Source organism: Cetorhinus maximus, chromosome 4 (genome assembly GCF_964194155.1).
Source record: "Cetorhinus maximus chromosome 4, sCetMax3.hap1.1, whole genome shotgun sequence".
NCBI lineage: Eukaryota > Metazoa > Chordata > Chondrichthyes > Lamniformes > Cetorhinidae > Cetorhinus > Cetorhinus maximus.
The window spans coordinates 112,674,061-112,693,849 of NC_135882.1; the positions used below are offsets into that span (position 1 = coordinate 112,674,061).

The 19,789-nt window shown below is 41.9% G+C and overlaps 1 protein-coding gene across 1 annotated transcript in view; it reads left to right on the forward strand.

Annotated features, from left to right (window-relative positions):
- LOC144679818 (EMILIN-2-like) overlaps positions 1 to 19,789 on the forward strand; it is a 75,249-nt gene that overhangs the window by 34,628 nt on the left and 20,832 nt on the right. The window contains exon 5 of the mRNA XM_078540636.1: positions 16,892 to 17,092. Coding sequence (XP_078396762.1) covers positions 16,892 to 17,092 — 201 coding nt within the window. The remainder of the gene's footprint in view (positions 1 to 16,891; positions 17,093 to 19,789) is intronic.

Here is a 19,789-nt window from a genome sequence, read left to right on the forward strand (position 1 = left end):
AGTGACCCCTGCTGAAATTGTATGTGTGCAAATGTTGAAGGAGGATAGAAATGGACTTCATTATGTTGCCCATTTGTAATCTCTTACACCCTTCAGTAACTGAAGAGACCAGACTCAGTCCTGAGGCCTGAGATATAAAAATCTGTAAGATCTCTATATTGTCCATGATCTGCAGTGAATGAAATCATTCTGTGACTATACTTCAAAAAAATATATGCTTCATTGGCTGGAAAGTGCTTTGGGATGTCCAGTGGTGGTGAAAGGTGATTAAAAAATGCAAATTTTTCTTTACTTTATGACTGGGCACATGAGTGGCTCCAGTGAGAGGACATTACTTAGGCTTCTTGTCTTTGATCACTATCCAATGATACCTGCTGAAAACAATGTGTGTCCGAATGTTAGATGAGCACAAGATTGTAGTCAGCCTTCCTCCTGCAGTGGAATATTCTGAATAGATTTACTTGATAGCTTCTGGAGGAAAGCTGGCACCTATGGGACCAAGAGTGAGCCTTTGCCTTCAGGAGAGAAGAGGAGGAAATCGGAGGAAAAGGCCAGGGGGAAATTACACTTTTGAAGTTGCTGATTGTATGTAAAAATTAAATTGTCCTACAATTGTGAATGTGTAAAACGGCGAGTGTTTGCTAAACAGGAATCCCTTACCCCTTTGTCCTTTTTCATTTGTTCGAAAGTTACTTTCATTTTCGCGTTCAAAATCTGAAATTATATCACCTGGAGTAGTTTGGAATGGATTCAGGTAAACCCTTATTACCTAGATGAGAGGCATTACTAGGTAAAGGTACCATTATTAGGTAATTTATAGCTAAATTGACACAAAAGTCAGTAAAATATGTTCTTCGGTGATTGGTAGTTTAGAGTCACAAATAAGTAAAATTTATCCCCTGGTGAAAATGGTTGTTGTTTGCGTGCAGCATTTAACTTAACTGTTATCACATAAGTTGGACAAGTTAACAGCTGATCATAAGACACAATAACCAGACACTCAACTCTGCTTCATTCTGAACTCAGTTAATACTTGTGAGGAAGGAGTTTCATTTGAAAACAGAGTCAGCAGATTATGATGGCAGCCCAATAATTTTTTGGTGCTGGTTTCCCCTTTGAAGTACCAAAAATGGCAGCAGCATAGAATCATAGGGTTGAATTTTATGCTTCCCTGAGGATGGGTTGGCAGGCAGGCAGTGGAAGTAAAATTGGGCGCAATGCCATGGGTGACATTCCCAGTACCTACCCACCCACCCCCAGCCCAGCTGCAATTTTACACGCAGCATGGGCAGCGATGGACAGCCCACCCACCCATGGGCCAATTGAGTGCTTCCACCCCCGATGCAAATTTTCTGTGTCAAGGCGGAGGCCTATGCCAAGTGTGAAGCCCAGCAGCTTTCAGTGCACATACTGGTGGCAAGCAAGGAGGGTGCAATCTCCTTTGTGGGCCCCTGGGCCCAGTGGAGGTCTCCCCCACCCTGACTCCCATCCCTCCCCCCAAAGGTCTAACGCACGCACCCCCCCCCACTAATATTTCCCCTCCCCACCTAACCTTACACCCTAGTCCCTCAAACCCTCCTCCCAGCCTACTAGCCTGGCCCTGGCGATACCTCTAACCCCCAAACTGCCAGACTCCAGCAGTGATCTCCGTTGGGGCCTGGCTGTAGTCCCAACAGTGGCCCGTGATGCTGCTGGGACCAGAGAGCTGCCAGCCATTTGATTGGTTGGCAGCTCTCAAAGGTGAGATTTCCTCCCCAGATGGGGGCAGAAGTCTCACCCTAAGCCAATGAAGAGCCTTCCGGCCATTAAATTGCTGCAGGGAAAGCCATCAGAGTAGCAGTGGGCTCGGCCCCAATGTTTGCAGTTGAGGCGTGTGAACCTCTGCCAAACGTGAAATCCAGCCCATAGAATCAAATAATGGTAAAGCACAGAGGGAGACTATTCAGCCTATCGAGTCTGTGCCGACTCTTCCGAAGAGTAATCCAGTTTATCCCACTTCCCACTCTTTCTTGCAATTTTTTTTCTCAAGTATTTATCCAGTTTCGTTTTGAAAGCTGCAATTGAATTTATGATCACCACAGTCAGCCAGTGCATTCCAAATTCTAACCACCTGTTGTTAAAAAAAAATTCCACATGTCGTCCCTGGTTCTTTCGCCATGTTTAAATAAAATTAAAAATACAGGGCAATGTGTGTCAATGTAATCATCTTATGACAAAATGTGTCCAAAAAGTCTGAACAACACGCCAGTGGAGAACTCTGGAAGAAAGTTGATAGCAGGTGCTGTTGTAAAACTAGGCACTGAAGTCAGTGGGAACTTTGGGAGTGGTGAAACACAAAATTCATGCCATTATGGAATTAATTACTTACATCATCCAAACATCTGTTGGAATGAATAAATCATGACCGTTTTGTAGCCTAGACAGTACAATGCCTGCTTCCCAACCAGATGGTTGTGCATTAGAGTCTCAGTGATGCCTGAATAACATGGATCAAGTTTTTTTCAAATCTTTTTAGGTTATGAGTGGAACACCCCATGATGCAAAGGCTACATTTAGCCATTAATATAATTATCTCATTCAACATGAGCGCACTTCCCCAATCTTCAATGTGTCAAGGAGTGATTTGTGTTGCTTCTCCCTGAGAGAGGGGAAAAACTAAAAGGAAGAAATCATGAAGCATCAAAAAGTATTTTATAAATTTATTAGCAAATACATAAGAACCCCTTTCATAGTCCCTTAAGCAATCTGGATTTGGCTACAGTTCTTTGGATAATAATCAATCCCAATATTAACAGCAGTGCTTTCCATTTCTTTAAATGTGCCTGTATTTTACTTGTGATACCATTAGCCTAGGGCAAGTTACTCCTGTCAAACATCTGATCTCAATTACCTCAAAACCCTTTGTTATACCCCTTACAAGTTTCTTAAGATTAGCTTTCTTTTAAAAAGATCTGAGCCACAGCTGCCTACACTGCACTTACAGCAGAGAAAAGGGATGTTAACTGTAGACTCCACTATTCCCAGAACTCTGTTGTAGGACATACATACGTTATAACAAGCCACACCCAATTTGCAACAGCTGTTAAGATACTAATAGTGGGCTCCAATGTTGAATTTTTAGGTTAGTATTTAAATCATATCACAAGGAAGGTTCATCTCAAAACTGTCACATCAACAGTTTCAATATCATCATGTAAAATACAAAATGCTCAAATGCTGAAATGTAAGAAACACACAACAAATGACTCAGGATCTGTGGAAAGGACAGACAAGTTCACATGTCATTTGTCAACCCATTTTTAATTTAAGAAGGGGAGAACAAGATTGGAATACAATCAGGAAAAGAGAATGAGGAAAATAATGATATCTTGCCTGACTCTAATTTTTCAGTTTTGAAGGGGTCCATACCCCCCAAAATGTTAATTTTCACTTCTTTCCAAAGATTTACCTTCTGCATCTTTCTAGTATTATCTGTTTCATTTCAATATTGGGGTCTAAGTTTACTACTTGTATTCACCTGTGGCTTATATGGAGTTGGGATGTTTTTTCTGCTTGTTTTCAGAAGATGGGGTATGAGTGCAGGTAAAGGAAAAGAAAGACTTGCATTTTTATCATGCTTTTCATGACCACCGGAAGCCTCAGAGCATTTTAAAACTAATTAAGTACTTTTTGAAGTGTAGTCACTATTGTAATGTAGGAGACACCGTAGCCAATGCGCACACAGCAAACTTCAACAAGCAGCAATGTGATAATGACCAGATTTTTTATAATGTTGATTGAGAGATAAATATTAGCCAGGACACAAGGGTAACTCCCTTGCTCTTCTTCAAAATAGTCATACAGTCCAATTCAAGTCATTTATAGCACAGAAGGGGGCCATTTGGGCCATCGAGTCCATGCTGGCTCTCTGTAGAGCAAATCAGTCAGTCCCATTCCCCCATTCTATCCCCGTAGCCCTGCAAGTTTATTTCCTTCAAATGCACATCCAATTGCTTTTGAAATCAATAATTATCCCTGTTTTTACCACCCTCGTAGGCAGTCAGTTCCAGATTATTACCACGCACTGCATAAAATTGTCCTTTCTCACATTTCCCCCCCCGCCATCTCTTGCCCGAAACCTTAAATCTGTGCGTCCTGGTACACGTGCCATCAGATTTTCCTTATCTACCTAATCTTGTACACTTTTATCAAATTTCCCCTCAAATTCCTTTACTCTAAGGCCAGCTTCTCCAATCTAACTTTGTCGTAACAAGGATTCCCCATCTTTGGAACATTCTTTTAAATCTTCTCTGCATGCTCTAGAACCCTCACATCTTTTCTGAAGTGTGGCAAATAGAACTGGATGCACTACTCTAGTTGTGGCCCAATCAGAGCTTTATGAAGGTTCTGCATTACTTCCCTGCTTTTGTACTTAATGCTCTTATTTATGAAGCCCAACATCCCATATGCTTTGCGAACCACTCTCTCAATATGTCGTGCCACCTTCAATGATCTATGCAGCCCTGGGTCCCTCTGTCCCTGCCCCTCTTTAGAACTGTGCCATTAAGTCTATATTGCCTCTCCATATATCCCTTCCGCCAAAATGCATCACCTCACGCTTCTCCATATGAAATTCCATCTACTGATTCTGCTAGCCCATCTACATTCTGTCGCGGTCAATTTTTATCGTCCTCACTGTTTGCCATTCCCTCAAGTTTGGTATTATTGGCAAATTATGATATTTTACTCTGTATTCGAGTATCCAAGCCATTTATATACATTAAAAAAAAAGCAATGGCCTTAGCACTGACTCTTGGGGAACACCCCTGTCAACCAACTTCCATTCTGAAAAAATAACCATTTACCACGACTGGTTGTTTTATGTCCTTAAGTCAATTTTTAATCCAATTGGACACTGACCCTCCTATTCCATGAGCCACAATTTTGTTAATCAGCCTTTTATGTGGTACTTTGTCAAATGCTTTCTTAAAATTCATATAGACTACATCCATTGCATTCCCTTCATCAGCTTTCTTTGCTACTTCAACAAAAAATTCAATTAGATTAGTCAAGCACTACTAAGCACCTTTTACAAATCTGGGCTGGGTCTCCTTAATTAACTCAAACCTCTCCAAATATCTGTTGATTTTTTTCCCCTGATTATTGTTTCTAAAACCTTACCCACCACTGATGTTAAACTAACTGGCCTGTAGTTACTTGGATTGTCCTTACACCCTTTCTTCAACAAGGGTGTCACATTTGCGACTCTTCAATCCTCTGGCACCTCCCCCATACCTGGGGAATATTGGCAAGTCCCACCATTAACTCCAGCCCTCCACTTACTTTAGCAACTTGGAATGAAAGCCATCCAAAACAGGCAAATTATTCACTCTAAGGATGGAATTTTCCGCTCCCACTAGTGGTGGGAATCGGGCAGGGGGCCAACATTTGGAGTAATGGGAAAAGTCAATTTTCCGCCTTCGGGAATTAGTTTGGAATTTTTTTCTCCCGACTTTGATGGCGGGTTAAAGGCAGCTCGACTCTCCCACTGGTCTTTGCTGGGAGCCATATTTACATTCATTTGCAACTGATGAATTATTATTGAAAGCCCAACTCGCTGGAATCACGTTCCCCCTTCCAAATTAATTGCCCCACCAGCAGATAATTAGAATGGTCTGTTTCAAAACTCTACATGACTAATGTGCACCCGGCAAACTTCACTTCATCAATGAACTTGATATATGTAGATGCTGCTTTCCCCTACCTTTAAGGGGTCACATTTCGGGCACATCTATCTATCACAGCTACCTCCAAGGCTGGACAGGAGAGACAGGTTTACAGGGGGAAGTTGGGGAGGCATTTCCGGGGATGGCTGGGGGGGTTGGGAGGAAGTGTCTGGGGAAGATGGAGAGTATGGAGTATGTTAGAAGGCAGGGTCTGTGCAGTCGACAGCTGGGTCTTGGGGGGTTGCGGGGGGAGGGGGGGCTGTGGATAGGGGAACTCAGGGTACTGGTGGTAGGACGGAACAGTCACAGTCAGAGAGAGAAGTGGGATGCGGTAGGTGACAGGTTCAGGGTGTGAGTCTGATAATTGAAGGTATCATCAGGTGATTCACGGAGGGGACAAGAAAGGTGGCATGGATAACAGGAGCGGACAGAGTGAAGGTGGGCATGGGGATGGTACCGGGTGTGGGCTCAAGGCATGTGAAGGTGGGCGGTTATACAGTCCATGGTAACAGGGGAAGGTTCAAGGGTGACAGAAGGAAGAGTAAAGGTAATATTAGGTGGGTCTGTGGTGACGGGTGGAAGTTGGTGGGTGACAGGGGGAGGGTAGAAAGTAGTTGAGTGAGTCTGGAAAGTTATGTGCACCACCTTTCCAATTACAGCTATGCAACGCATTCAATGTACAACTGTGATACATCGAAGTGGGAGGAGGGTCTTTTTGACTGGGTGGGGTTCAAGGTGAACACAATTGGCCAACTAAAGGGTCACCCTAATAATCGTGAGGAAAGTGAATGAGAACAATGCTCAGTTATGTTCTCCTCACTATGGTGAAGCCAACATGGCAGCAGGTTTGTTCCCGGATCAAGGGTCTCATAATTTTGAGATCCCAGCAAGATGTGGAGGTCTCATTCATTCTGTGCAATTTGCCATCGGCTGCAGTCAGAGGCAGGGAGGAAGGGAGGGAGGGAGGGAGGGAGGGAGGTGGATGCCTCCAAGGCTGGTGGGGGGTAGCCAAATTGCGACTCTAAATATCCACATGTTGCAGTCACAGTACATTACCAGTTCTGTCCTGTCTTACCTTACTTATTTAATTACTTAGCTCAATTAGTAACTAGTTAGCTAAAATCAATAACAAATTACACTCTCCTAGATTGGAGACAAAAGAAAAGCATCAGTTACTGGAGAAAAACATCAGAATAAGGAGTGGCACATCCTTCCCTCTCTGCACTAAATTCCCATTTGCACCAAATTCTCGACTGAGCGCTGGGTTCACAAAGTGCTGGGTTCACAAAACACTCACTTCACAAAGCTCTCGCTTCACATAGAAACATAGAAACTAGGAACAGGAGTAGGCCATTCGTCCCTTCGAGCCTGCTCCGCCATTCATTATGATCATGGCTGATCATCCAACTCAATAGCCTGCTCCCGCTTTCTCCCCAATAGAAACATAGAAACGATGTTCACAAAGCGCTCAGTTCACAAAGTGATCACTTCACAAAGCGATCACTTCACAAAGCGCTCACTTCACAAAGCGCTCACTTCACAAAGCGCTCACTTCACAAAGCGATCACTTCACAAAGCGACCACTTCACAAAGCGATCACTTCACAAAGCGACCACTTTACAAAGCGATCACTTCACAAAGCGATCACTTCACAAAGCGACCACTTTACAAAGCGATCACTTCACAAAGCGATCACTTTACAAAGCGATCACTTTACAAAGTGACCACTTCACAATGCGACTACTTTACAAAGCGACCACTTCACAAAGCGACCACTTCACAAAGCGATCACTTCACAAAGCGATCACTTCACAATGCGACCACTTTACAAAGCGACCACTTTACAAAGCGACCACTTTACAAAGCGACCACTTTACAAAGCGATCACTACACAAAGCGATCACTTCACAAAGCGATCACTTCACAACACACTCAGCTCATAAAGTGATCACTTCACAATGCACTCAGTTTACAAAGCGATCAGTTTACAAAGCGATCACTTCACAAAGCGATCACTTCACAAAGCAATTTCACAAAACACTAAGTTCTCAAAACATATACTTCACAAGCAGTCACTTCACAAAGCACTCGGTTCACAAAGCACTCGGTTCACAAAGCACTCGGTTCACAAAGCACTCGGTTCACAAAACACTCGGTTCACAAAGTGCTCACATTCACGAAGCACTCGGTTCACCAAGTACTCGCTTCACAATGCACTTCCCCACTTCCGGCCCTTGGGCTACACTCCTGCCATTGACATCCATGGCTATCTGCTCCCACTGCTTTTGGAACATGTGTCAAAAGGACCTCCTTCTCTCCTGTGGATACAGAACATCTCTCCTTTCCATGTCCTCCTTCAAGACTGTCAGTGCAGCATCCAAAAACATTGGAGCCTGCTCTTTGCCATGTTGCCCCATTATGTAATGTTTCCCAGATCAGCTTCAGTTCCTACATGACTGCCAGCACCCACTCTTAAGCACAATGCACTTTTTCTTTATGAAGTTTAAGCTCGCTTTATGCAGCACAAGCTAACTGGTGCTAGCCACTCACAATAATGACCTTTTGCTCAGGTTTCCAGCCTTAGCGCTGGCTGGCACTAAAATAATTTGAAACAGCAAGTAGACTGAAGTTGATGCACTACCTTCTTTGCAATCAGTCTGCACAGCTTAATCCCATGCCATGATCCCTACACTGGGTTTCAGGGACTATTGAATTTAGCCCCCTGTGCATATACATGTCATGCTGCACGTCTACTGTATGCTACACCAGTGCTTGTCTATACTGCATTCTTTGCAAATGTGTATGTCAAGCATTGGCTATGTATACTGCTTGTATCTGTAAATCAGAAAGGGCACACATATGTTGTCAGATGTTGATTATCCATACACTGTGCATTGTTAACACCTGCAATGTCTGATGTACACAATGAATAATATGCATGTGTAGATCACCTTGTGTATACCTGCAATGTACACTGTATGCATGTATATCAGTGTGTGCTATATGTATGCGCACATAAGATTAACAAAAAGGAGCAGGAGTAGGCCAATTGGTCCATCGAGCCTGCTCTACTATTTGATAAATTCATGTCTGATCTGATTGTGGCCTTAACTCCACTTTCCTGTCTGTCACCCATAATCTTTAACTCCCTCATCGATCAAAAATCTGTCTAACTCACCCTGCTCTCTGTGGAAGAGAATTCCAAAGATTTAACGACCCTCTGAGAAAAGAAATTCCTCGATCCTCAACTCCATCTTAAATGGGAGACCCCTTGTTTTTAAACGGTGCTCTCTAGTTCTAGATTCCCCCCGAGAGGAAGCAACTTCCAGTATCTACCCTGTCAAGCCCACTCAGATTCTTATATGTTTCAATAAGATCACCTCGCGTTCTTCTAAACTCCAATGAGTATAGGCCCAACCTGCTCAAGCTTTCCTTATAAGGCAAATCGTACATCCCAGGAATCAGCCTAGCGAATCTTCTCTGAACTGCTGTATGTCCCCCTTAATTAAGGAGATCAAAACTGTACAAGGACTCAGGGTGCAGTCTCACCAATGCCCTGTACAGCTGTATCAAGACTTTCTTACCTATATACTCCAACTTTCTTGCAATAAAGGCCAACATTCCATTTGCCTTCCTAATTACTTACTGTACCTACATATTGACTTTTTTGTGATTCATGTACAAGGACATCCAGATCCCCCTGCACAGTGGATCCCACCAGCAGTGTAAAATTCAATCCTTAGAGCTGGATATTGTTGAATAAGAGATAAATTTTGGATGTAGAACATCATCATAAATTTGGGTGAAATGTACTTTCTGACCGCCAATAGAATGATTCAGGAATTTCTCACTTGTAACAAGTAAAATAATGGAATTTGGTTAAACGTAGCACTCAGAGTTTTTCCCATTGCTGGGATATAAACAAGTGTTCAATACAAAACCAGGTGCCTAAGTGCAGGCCAAGTACCCATTATCCAAAATCCTCTGGGCCGATTGTGTTTCAGATTTCAGTTTCTGGATACCGCATATAGGACTTGGCCTACTGATATTACAATAACCTAAGCCCAGGCTAGCTATAGTCTAAAGTAAATAAAATGGCTAGATAAGTAAGATGTAACACTGATTAATAAGTACAGGGAGCCTGTAATAAGTTCCCACCCATCTGCGATCCTGATTGTAGGAGGAGGGTCAGAGTGTCAATGTACTCTTTCTTGAATAGTTCTTTCATCTGCTTCATCACCATTGAATTTTGTTTCATAAGTTTGTCTTTTATTTTGTAGATTAACATTATTGCTCACTTCTAAATATACATTGTTCAAGTGCAACTATCAACCCACCACATACCTTAATGATATAATCAATGGGCACTTTCTCTACCGTATTCACTATGGCATTCTCGTCATCACTGTTTTTATCAAGTTGATCTTGGCGTAACACCATTTCTGCAATCTCCCCGTCAGTCAAAGAATGTATGACGGGAGCCTTGTTATCAATGTTAAACACTTCCTCAATAACCTCGGCCTCCAGGGTATTCACAGATTCCATTGATATACCTTATCCATGTTCAGAGAGCTGGTTTACCAGATAATTTCCTTGTTCACATGAAAACCTTCAAAGTCTGCGTCAATATTATTGTCTTCAGTGAGCATTGTTGTGGGCCAACGGTTGTGCCAGCCATTGGTCAAATTGTCTTTATCAACTAGGCATTAGCAGATGCATAGATGGCATCCTTAACTGTAAACTCCTTTTGGAAGCCTTCCACCCCTAGGTGGCTGTTCTCAGCACTAAACATGCAATGCAAGAAGGAGTCTTTATATTTACATTTCATGGATTGAAGAATGCCTTGGTCCATCAGCTGAATTAATGACGTTATGTTGGGGGGAAAGTAAAACCAAAAACATTGTCCTTCAGCAAGGGTTTGGCAGGGGGCGTGCTGAACAATTGTCCAGGAGCAACAGGATTTTAGTTTTCCTCAAGTCTAGTCACCCAAAAATGCGCAGGTGCCTCTGGTACAAAGTAGTTGTGAAACCAATCAGAAAACATATCCCTGGTTACCCAGGCTCTCTTATTGGCATAATAGTGAACAGCTAATGCCCAAAAACACCTGGGACATTTGCTCTTACCAATTACAACCAATTTACAATTTGTGTCTCCCAGCCTCATTGATACAACCAAGGACAGTCAACCTACCCTTAGCATCCTTAACACCTGTTGGCGCACTCTCCTCAGTACCGCCAGAACAGGTTCATTTCGTCAGCATTGTAAATTTATTCAGGTGAAAGATTTTCGTCTGAAATTAGCTTAGCAAACTCGTCAATAAATCTTTCAGCAGTGTCATGGTCTGCAGATGCTTTACCACCACAAACTTTTTTTAAAAACTTGATACCATGATGCTTCTTGAATTTCTGCAGCCAACCTGTTGTGTATTCACAAGCACCTTCAAGCCTCAGTTCTTCGTGGTAGATCTTGGCTTACTGCATGGTCAATGGGCCAGTCAGCAGAAACCTCTCTCTCCTGCGCTGATGAATCCATTCTATCATAACATATGATCATGTTCATCATTTTTCTACCTATGCAAAGTTTTCCCATTATTCATTAACTTTTGTGAATCACTTTCAATATAAAATTTCAACAATTTGCCTTTCTGCTTCTTTAAATTGTGTATGGTGGTGATACCCACCCCATCCTCCTCACTCAGTTGCCTCACAGGTGCACCATGTTCACTGATGTTGCATAATGTTCAGCACTATACGTGACTCCTCACATACTGAAGCAATTCATGTCTAAATGCAGGAAGACCAAGACAATATCCAAGCTTGGGCTGACAAGTGGCAAGTAACATTTGCACCACACAAGTGCCAGGCAATGACCATCTCCAATAAGAGAGAATCTAACCATCGCCCCTTGACATTCAATGGCATTACCATCGCTGAATCCCCCACTATCAACATCCTGGGAGTTACCATTGACCAGAAACTGAATTGGACTAGCCATATAAATACTAGAGCTACAAGAGCAGGTCAGAGGCTAGGAATTGTGCGATGAGTAACTCACCTCCTGACTCCCCAAAGCCTGTCTACCATCTACAAGGCATAAGTTAGGAGTGGGATAGAATACTCTCCGCTTGCCTGGATGAGTGCAGCTCCCACAACACTCAAGAATCTTGACGCTTGTTATGATCTCGGCTGAGGTTACCACTGGACAAGCTGGATCCCAGGATGGAACCCAGCTTGATAGATCCTGACTTTTATTTGTTTGTTTAGTTACGTGGAGAGTGGTTACTAAACAGAGTCACTGGAGTCAACTGATGAACCTTTAACAAAAGCATAAAACATTTATTAAAGAAGAAATGATGAACTATATTACAATACTCCTTCACCCACAACTTTACCTTTACAGATATATACAGATTTGTAAGAATAACACAAGTTACAAAAGCTATCTTATACTGTAATGTTCACAGTAAGTACACAGTCTATGTAAACCTATGGCGACCTGTGGTCAGACACACCACACTCTGAAACCAAGTGACAGATGCTACCTCAACCAGATGCTATGGATCTCTCCTCAGCTTCCCCCACACAGTTGTTACACTGTATGCCAATCAGTCTCACTGAACTCAGTCCTTCACATGAGGGTTTCCACTCTCCACTCTCCAAGAACGCAGTTTGGAATCTTCTCCCAAACTGAGGCTTTCTTTCAGACGCCTTCTCCCAGGGTTTCGAACTCTCCTTCTGATGTTCCTTTCCCCTGGGTCACCATATGCATTAAAGCTGTCTTCAATGCACTCCCTCTCACTGACTGAGCCGTCAACAGTACACCACTGCTTCACATGCCCATAGCAAAGAGCTACAGACCTTCAGCTTCTCTTTGGACCTTCAGGCCTTTTGAAAGCTGTTCTCACTTTAAATCTCCTTTCTGCAGCTTTTGTCTTTTTAAATCTGAAGCTTGGAGCCTTCCTCTCTGCCCCTCACTCTTAACTTCACTCAACAGGACCTTTTCCAGGTTCCTGTCCTTTCTTTAACTAGAAGATCTGCTTGGGACATCCTTCTGTTCCACTCCCCTGGATTCTTGGGGTCTTTTCTTTAGATTGGTACTGGTTATCTGTCCCCTTTGCTCCACTCTCTCTTGGCAGCTAGTTTCAAAACCAACTAAACTCAAACAGCTTCCAAATCAAACTGCTGTTTCTAGCGTCTTCTGTGTGTGTCTATGGGAGGGACTTGCCTCTTTGGACTCCTGTTGCTAGGCAACAGCCCAGTTTCTCTACTCTTGTTTGTTTAACTTAGCTTAGAGTTGTAAAACTCTCATTAGAAATGCATGCACCTTTTAAAGTGAAACTAAAACTCAATTTGACCTTTTTTTAACACAGAGATACATTAATACAAATAAAACTTAAACCTTAAAACTGAAATTCATTCCTAACACCTACAAATACAACTCACTTAAACTATCTCTATTTCCTAACACACCATCCAGGCAAAGCAGCCCACTTGATTGGCACCCATCCACAAACATTCACTCCCTCCACCACCGACGCAGAGTGGCAGCAGTGTGTACCATCTATGAGATGCACTGCAGAAACTCACCAAAGCTCCTTAGACAGCAACTTTCAAACCCACAACCACTACCATCTAGAAGGACAAGGGTAGCAGAGAGATGGGAACACCACCAACTGGAGGTTTCCCTCCAAGCCATTCACCACCCTGACTTGGGAATATATTGCCGTTCCTTCACTGCTGGGCCAAAATCCTGGAATCCCTTCCTAACAGCACTGTGGGTTTACCTACACCACAGGGACTGGAGCGGTTCAAGAAGGCAGCTCACCACCACCACCTACTCAAGGGCAATTAGGGATGGGTAATAAATGCTGGCCTAGCCAGCAATGCCCACATTCCATAAATAAATTTTTAAAAAATCAGGTTTCTGCAACAATTCTACTTTCTTAGCAATTGATAAGGAATTATGCTTCCTTCTCTTTTTCTCATTGTTGGCCAGAAGTGTATCTGATGGTTTTTTTGACAAGTTCACCACAAAAATTGCAAGATAAACAATGCAGATAAACAACTAGACTTCCCTCGCTAAAGGTCTGATGCGGTCGGTCAGGCTCGTGTCAGTTTGGGTCAGGGAGTTGCCGCACTAAAGGTTAAAAAAAAAGTGTGGTTTTTGGATGTGTTCAGTTTTCAGATTTATGATAAAGGATACTCGACTTGTATTATTAAATTTTCTATGTTAATTCCCAAATTCTGTTTGGACTTTTCTTCTGAGAGTTTGGAAACTCAAATTGAATATTAGCTCACACCAGCAGTGTTATTTGAATATTTAAAATTCAAGCAACTTTTTGCTTGTTCATTGGGAAATCTCTATTCATAGTAAGAATACTGCATCTGAACAAGAAACTAGTTTAGAAATCTGTGTTAAATTGAGGCTAAAGGGCACAGTCTGTCTGAAGATTCTGGCTTCCGGAGCTTTGCACAACTAGCTGGCTTCTAAACTTAACTACAATATTAAGTATATGGTTTCTTTGAAGTAATTCACTCGCTGCAAGCTAACAATACATTTGGAAATGCAGCTGTGGCTGTTGATATATGCTGGATTATGACCAGTTAGATCTAATGTCAATGTTTATTAGTTTTTGACCCTAGGCTAGTTACATCAAATTACTCCCAATTGGTTTGGTCACCCTTCCCCCACTGTATCTAATAGCTTGGAGTTGACGTTTTTCCCACGCTTAGAATCTTGTATGATGTTGTACTGAATCTCCTGAAACAGCAAATATCAACCTCCCTCCCCTTTTTCTGTCAGTTGTACTTACAAGAAACTCACCATTTTGGCCTCCTTCTGTAATGATATGTAACCCTCTAATTCACTGCAGCTTTTAATGCAGCACTTTAATGCTACTTGTTATTTGATTAGCGTGGGATGCATGCATATCCTAGAGAGTCAGGATCAGTACAGAATCAGTAGTGATTTCCCTCACTAATATGATACTTCACCTGCTAACCCAGCCAAGTACTGTAGGAATTCATACACAATACTATTTGCAACTCCTCAGATACTGAAGCAGCCCATGTCCACATGCAGCAAGAACTGTATGACATTCAGACTTGGGCTGATGAATGGCAAGTAACATTCGTGCCGTACAAGTGCCAGGCAATGACCATCTCCAACACGAGTGAACCTGAACATCTACCCTTGACTTCAATGACACTACGATTGCTGAATCCCCACCATTAAAATCCTGGGGATCACCATTGACCAGAAATGAACTGGAACAGGCATATGAATAGAAATAGGAAATGCTGGAAAAACTCAGCAGGTCTGGCAGCATCTGTGGAGAGAGAAACAGAGTTAACGTTTTGAGTCCGTATGACTTCTTCAGAGTGTCGGACGGACTCAAAACGTTAACTCTGTTTCTCTCTCCACAAATGCTGCCAGGCCTGCTGAGTTTTTTCAGCATTTTCTGTTTTTATTTCACGTTTCCAGCATCCGTAGCATTTTGCTTTCGGCCATATAAACACTTTGTCTGCAAGAATGAAGTTGGGAATTCTGTGGAGAGTAACTCACCTTCTGACTCCCCAAAGCCTCTGAATCATCTACAAGGCACCAGTTAGGATTATGTTAGAATACTCTCCACTTGCCTGGATGACTGCAGCTCCAACAACACTCAAGAAGCTTGGCACCATTCAGGACAAATCAGCCCTCTTGATCGGCACCCCATTCATCCTCTTAAACATTCACTCCCTCCTTCACTATCGCACAGTGGCAGCAGTGTGGATCATCTACAAGGTGCACTGCAACAACTTGCCTAGCCTTCTTCGACATCACCTTCCAAACCTGTGACCTCAACCACATAGAAGGACAAGGCAGCAGACACATGGGAACACCTCCACCTGCAAGTTCCCCTCCCAAGTCACTCACCATCCTGACTTGGAAATATATCACCGTCCCTTCACTGTCACTGGATCAAAATCCTGGAGCTCCCTTCCTAACAGCACTGTGGGTATACCTACACCACATGGACTGCAGCGGTTCAAGAAGGTGGTCATCTTCTCAAGGGCAACTAGAGATGGGCAACAAATGCTGGCCTTGTCAGCAATACTCACATCCCATGACAAAATATACACTATTCTGTAAAACAGGGCTGGAGTTGTGGCATCTACAGTAGCAACAACTTAAATGAGTGTTGTAAAGTAAATAAGGCTGGGGCACAATGAACATCTCGCAATATAATATTTAGCTGCTCCTTTGGAGGCAGCAGGACAGCAACAAATGGAATTTGAGCATAATGGTGAGCCCTATGCTGCCATTTATTTCTCCTGGGAGACAAGCTGCATCAACATTTCATCCAAAATTCACTCACTGCCTTAGATAAAATCATGGAACAAATGTTAAATCGAGTACTTGGGATCGTTTTAGCCATTATAGTTGTATCACATAGTTGTAAGTGTTGCATGTTTCTTTCACTTCTTGGCGTAATGAGACACCCTGAATTTGTATGAAATATGAGATTTTGTTGGGAATTAGCCAACCAAATGGGATTCCCACCATTAAATTTCTTCTGGTGGGATTACCATCCTCATAATTATACCATACTTATTAAGTATTGAACTGTTCTAGATAATTAAGTTTAATAGTATAATTCTTAATGAACTAAGCTGCACTGATTGATTTAAAGCATCCTATTCTAGATGTGTGAATGTTACAGTTTCAGACAAAATTTCTCCTACTGAAATCAAAACCAATTTTTAATGTTATTTTAATTCCGATTGTCTCTTTCTGATGGTACAGATTGAAGTACAGTCCATTTGTGCTGGCTGCCCTCTGGTACCACACAGGGAAAAATTCTTCACTTATGAAACTCAGAAATTCTGAGTATAGGCTGTTGGACTATGGAAGACCTCATTGCTAAGCACTTTTCAGATTTGTCATCAGGCTATTTGACTGTGAAGCTCATCACAGCCAATCCTGTTGTCATCTAACACTTTTCAACCCCGGATTAGATTGGTTAACTCAGAACGGACCAGGAAGTAAACTTTGAACCTTCCTGGTCTGTATGGCTCATTTTCACATTACGTAATGAATTTTCCTAGTGGGGAAGTAAACATTTCTAATGCAAGCAGTGAAAGCCATAATTTTACCAAAGTGAGACATCTGAAATAACTGGAGATTATGTTTCTTTTAATTAGTGGAAAAAGGCGAAGCGGGACCTCCAGGCCCACCCAAACTACCAAGATTTCCACCTATCACAGGAACAAGCTATGGTGTCATTAGGGAAGTAGGTTATGCAGGCCCACCAGGAACAATGGATACATCAGATGTTAATAGTTCTCATGAAACAAAGGAACAACAAATTACACCACCTCCGAATGGAGGTACTAAAGTACCCGGTGAGTACAGTTATTATAATATACTGTAATATGCTCTCAGTACATTAACATTGTTGCAATTATAGAGGGTGATCTTTTTTCATTGCCTTACTAGTTCACTGTAAGATATACTGCTATTCTTAAAGTTTTGAATACAATAAAACTGTTGAGAAGTTAAGCTCTAAATTTTTTGCATCTTAATGATGCCTTTATAGTACAGAACTGTCACTTGGAGCAAGTCTGACTTCAGTGTCTTACAGAAATTGGACAACGCTACAGAGTATCACTTCAGGAAAGGGTTCAATCGAAGATACTGTACTAGCTGCTGACCTTCCCACAACATCTGGAAATGATCGTAACCAGAAATGTTAAAGTAGTGATCTCCACTTTTAAGTAAGAGCTGTTTTTGTAGTGCTGCTGATGCTCTGAAACTCATTGCACAATATAAATGAGTTAATTCTACTAGTACTGAGAGCTGTCAAATATGCACTATCTGAAGTGGTTCTATACAACATAAACTATTCCTAACTGAACATAAGGAATGGATTTTCTGGGTGGTGAAGGTAACATTTCTGGAATTGTTTGATGAGCTATTAAATGGTTTGATGGGGTTGTCACATTTTGTGGTTTCAGACTCTGTCATAATAATGTAAAAATAATGAACACTCTTTGTAACCCCACTGCAGTGGGTTGCCGCTTGACCTAAAGCTAATTTTCTAATTCCTCTTTCTTGCATTCCATTCTGACAGCGTACCGCTAGCTTCGCAGCTCTCTCTGTTTCTTTTTAAAACCTGATTCCAGTGTCAACGTTCAGTCAAACAGAGTCTATTCCCCCAAGCAGAATTCACCAGCCTGACTTAACACTTGACCTCTGCTGAGTTCAACTTAAGAGAATTGATGCAGCAGCATTTAGTGTGAATGATCAATGGAATGTCAAACCATCTCTCATTGTATCTTGCCTGCTGGTTCAGATGGCCCCTCTGAAATCCAATTTAATTGTGCTAGCTTTGTTGTCTTGTGAATTTAACTCATTGAGATCTAAATTTAACACATTGGTAACATTAGTAGCATACAGAACACAAGACTGTCCCATGGTGACATTGTAAGAAAACCAAACAAGTGATAGGAGATTACATAGTTTTCTGGCTCATTAAACTGATTGGCCTTTCTTACCTACACCTATGTTGTAATGATGTCAACCATGCCTCAGTAGATGCACTCACCTCGGAGTTAAGAAGTCCTGGGTTCAAGCTGTTCAAGTGACTTAAGCACAAAATCTAGACTGACTGTTCAATCTAGCAGCGAGGGAGTGTTGGAGGTTTTTAGATGAGAAGTTAAGCTGATACTTGATTTGCCATCCCAGGTGGATGTAAAAGCTTCCAGAAACTATTTGAAGAAAAGCAGAGCTCACTGGCTATCTTGGCCAATATTCCTCTCTTAACCAACACTGCTAACAACATCATTTGGTCATTTATTTAATTGTTGTTTGTGGTACTTTGCTGAGCCCAAACTGATTGGCATAGTTCCCTCCATTGCAACAGTGATTACATTTTGAAAGGACTCGATTGGCTGTGAAGCACTTCATGGCAGGTGAGGATATGAAAGGTGCTGTATAAATGCAAGTTTGTTCTTCCTTTCTAATCCCGTGGCTTCCCTATTCTAAACTGCCTGTTCACGCACTGCAAGAGCTCCATCTGCTGGGATTCTGTGCTGAATGTTAATAGTTTGATCAATGATATAAAAACCGACACCTGAAGTTTCCTGGAATATATCAGGAAGCAGACAGCCTGTGAGGAAACTGCTGCCCCTGTCACGTCTCATTTATTTCTCAACCAAGAAATAAATATCTAATTGAAATAAAATTCATTAAAACCTGTGTTATAGACCACTCGTTGTGAGCAATTTGCTGATACTGGTAATGAGCCTAGGCAAGTCGACAGTCTAATGCTAAAGGGAACACCTAGCTAACAGTAACTGCAATATGATAGAATTCAACATTAGATTTCAAAGTGAGAAAAGGGAATCACAAACCAAGGTTTTAAAGTTAGGTAAGTTTGACTTTGGAGGAATGAGGCAAAATTTGACCACAATAAGCTGGACTGAATTATATAAGTATTTGGCAGAGTGCAAAATCAGACATACCCTTAAAAAGCAAGGGCACTACTTATGTAATTAAACAACCCTGGTCAACATTGGAAGCGAGAGATAGTATAAAATGAAAAGAAGTGCTCGTACAAAGGCATAGAACAGTAGGGATCCCATGGAATGGGAAACATAAAAAGAACAGCAAAGGGATACAAAGAAAGTGGTAAGAGCTGGAAAAAGGGAATATAAGAAAAAAAATTGTGAGGGATATCGAGGATAACACTAAAGGATTTTACAACTACATTCAGAGAAAGAGGATGGCGAAGAGAAACGTGAGCCCCTCAATGACAGACATTGAAGTGATGCTGTAATTGGAAATCAGGATATGACAGACTTACTAAATAATTACTTTGTATTGGTCTTTACAATTGAGCGTCAGGATAAAATAGCAGAGATACAAGGAAAACTAAAAATAAATCAAAGGGGGGAACTAACTGGGTTCAATTTTTTTTAAATGGTGATGGAGAAACTAATATTATTCAAGATTGACAAATCCCCAGGACCCGATGGTTTCTGCTGCAGGGTATTAAAAGAAGTAGGTGAGGAAACTTCTGATGCATTAGCCATGATCTT